Raw genomic sequence first — 2607 nt, forward strand, 5'->3', positions numbered from 1 at the left:
TTTCAGAATTTGGGAGACTAACATAAAATAACAGCGGACGTTGCTCCAGATGTAGAACTTTGATTGACATTTACGGGAAAATCATGGCACTATCTGTATACACTTTCAGTGTATTCAATAACCTTATTCTGTTAACAAACATTTCTAAAGCAATTACGAAAATGCTTAAAAACGAAGTGAACGTGCTGCTTGTGCATTATTACCTCACTTCAAAATCATTCCAAATTCTCACGCCAAGTAGAATGGAAATCACATTATTTGAGAATAATTAAAAACTCATTTCACTAATTATATGTTCCTAAAATTGGGAATATTCTCCTACATAATTCCATACAACTATGTGATACACTCTATAGCTAAATCTTTAAGTTAATATCAAATATGGTAAACCAAATTTTAAAGTCTTCTGTAATAAAAATGTCTCTAGAAGGAAGACATGCTCTGTGAATCTTTGCTGTCCTAGTATGATCTGGAATATTTGGGGACCCTGAGCCCATTTTGAGTTACTGAGCTGGGCGAGATCTGCAGCTTTGCCCAACTTTGCCTGTCCCGTGCTTTTGGCAAATGCCTAGACTCCAATTCAGTCCCTCTGGGGACTTTATATAGGCTCATCACACCTTGTGATGGCCAGTCTCAGGTAGGACATTCATGGACATGAAGGCCTCCACTAAGCTCCTGGGTCTTCCACTGCTTCTCTGGCTCCCACGTAAGGAGCCACAACCCTGAAGCCCTGCATGTTTGGTAGAACCTGACCCTGAGGAGTGCTCTTACATCATAATTAATCTGAATTCTCTCTGCCTCCCCCCTCCCGTTTTTCTGTATGTCTTTGATCTGTGCATCTGCCTGTGTCTGTTTCCAATGTTAGGATGCAGATGTGACATTCAGATGAACCAGTCTCCACCCTCCCTGTCTGTATCTCTGGGAGACAAAGTCACCATCAATTGCCAGGCCAGTCAGAGCATTTACAGCTTCCTGGCTTGGTATCAGCAGAAGCTGGGGAAAGCGCCTATGCTCCTGATCTATGCTGCTCTGAATTTACAATCTGGGGTTCCATTGAGGTTCAGTGGCAGTGGATCTGGAACAGATTTCACTCTCACCATCAGCATCCTGGAGTCTGAAGATATTGCTACTTATTACTGTCAATAGTACTACAGTTACCCATCCAAAGTGGTACAATTCATAACATAATCCACCCAGAGAAGCAGAAGTGTGAGACTGTGTGCACCCACCTGCAGAAAGCATCTTAGATGCAGCCAGACTTTGAAGGTCACTGGGATATGCCAAAGAAGAAGCCAGGGTGATTTAGCAAAAATTTCATGAAGTATTTGACAATCATTGACAAAGAAATAAAATTTTTTTCTTGGTCAAAACTAAAAGAAAAGGTGGAACAGTTGCAGAAAATCTTGAATGTGAATATAGCATTAATTTTTATTAATATGACAATATTTTCCAGTCAATATTCATCTAAATGTGAAGTAAAATCTCAGCATCATTGAGAGCATTTTTAAAATCCAGAATTGCAGACCAGCTTAGAACACTGAATGAGGGGACTGGAAAAGATTTGAGCTGAATGAGAAGTGCCCTGTGCACCTAGTGATTGGGCCCAGGGTGCTGGCTCCCAAGAGACTGAGTGTGTGTGCTGGACCAAGTAAAGACTGCTCTCACAGAGGATGAATAGTTTCCTAACCTTGGGTGCTTTTATATTCATCTCAATATTCTGAACTCAGGACTTGGCAAATAACAGAGAAAACACGTGAGAGCCAATACAGCAGCAGCATGGCTCCAGGCGCTGCAATGATGGCGGTGGGATCGGCAGCACTTTGCACAAGGACTTAAAATGTGACTCTGGTAAGAAGATGTCTCATCACTTGTGCAAAAAACATCAGAAACCCCAAAAGCCAACTGGACCCTCAATCATCCAATCATGAAAAAGAGAACACTTGGGCTTGGCTGTCGGTGCCGCAACAGACAGAGCTGTGTCAGCACAGCCTGCACCCAAGGGGCACAAGGGCATTGCATTTCCTGACTGCCCAGTTCTGGCCAAGGCACCAGGCGGCAGGCAATGCCAGGAGGAGGTTGCAACATCCCAACATGCCACACTCCAGTGGACCTCTCTTTCCAGTGGCTGGGCCTGTGAGCAGCCACTACAGCAGTGCACCCATGGTCCCTGGCCATCAGCATTGTCCAGATGACAAACTGGGCTCAGATGAGGAGGGACTTGCCAATTGGGTGGGAGAGTGGTTGAGAAGTCAAGAGGTAGATCTCAGGAAAACGCAGCTCTGGTTTGAGAAAAATGTCTCATTACTGCAAATGGCTATGAAGACCTGGCTGTAGTTCTCAGCAGCAGCAGGAAACTGAGAAGTCTACAGATTTCAGAAAATAAGCTAGAGATTATTAGTGCAAATCATTTACGTGAAACACCCTAATTGCCACAAAGAGAATTTGAGGTTGGAGGCCTGTGAGCTCCCTCGTGCCTGCTGTGATGACCTTACTTCTGCTTTTCCCAAGAATAAAACCCCGTGGGGAATCAATCTGTGGGAGAATGCATTGGACCACAGTGGGGTCATTGCACTGTGTGAGGCCCTGAATCTATCAAAGTGAACCTGC

The 2607-nt window shown here is 44.1% G+C and overlaps 1 gene segment (V, D, J or C); it reads left to right on the forward strand.

Annotated features, from left to right (window-relative positions):
* The first annotated feature begins 648 nt into the window (after positions 1-648).
* On the forward strand, positions 649-1146 carry LOC115071297. The segment is given in 2 exon segments: positions 649-706; positions 866-1146. Coding segments are annotated over 2 exon segments (339 nt in total).
* Positions 1147-2607: the final 1461 nt, after the last annotated feature.

This window comes from Nannospalax galili, unplaced genomic scaffold (assembly GCF_000622305.1).
Source record: "Nannospalax galili isolate Female #2095 unplaced genomic scaffold, S.galili_v1.0 scaffold4051, whole genome shotgun sequence".
In the NCBI taxonomy this organism is placed as follows: domain Eukaryota; kingdom Metazoa; phylum Chordata; class Mammalia; order Rodentia; family Spalacidae; genus Nannospalax; species Nannospalax galili.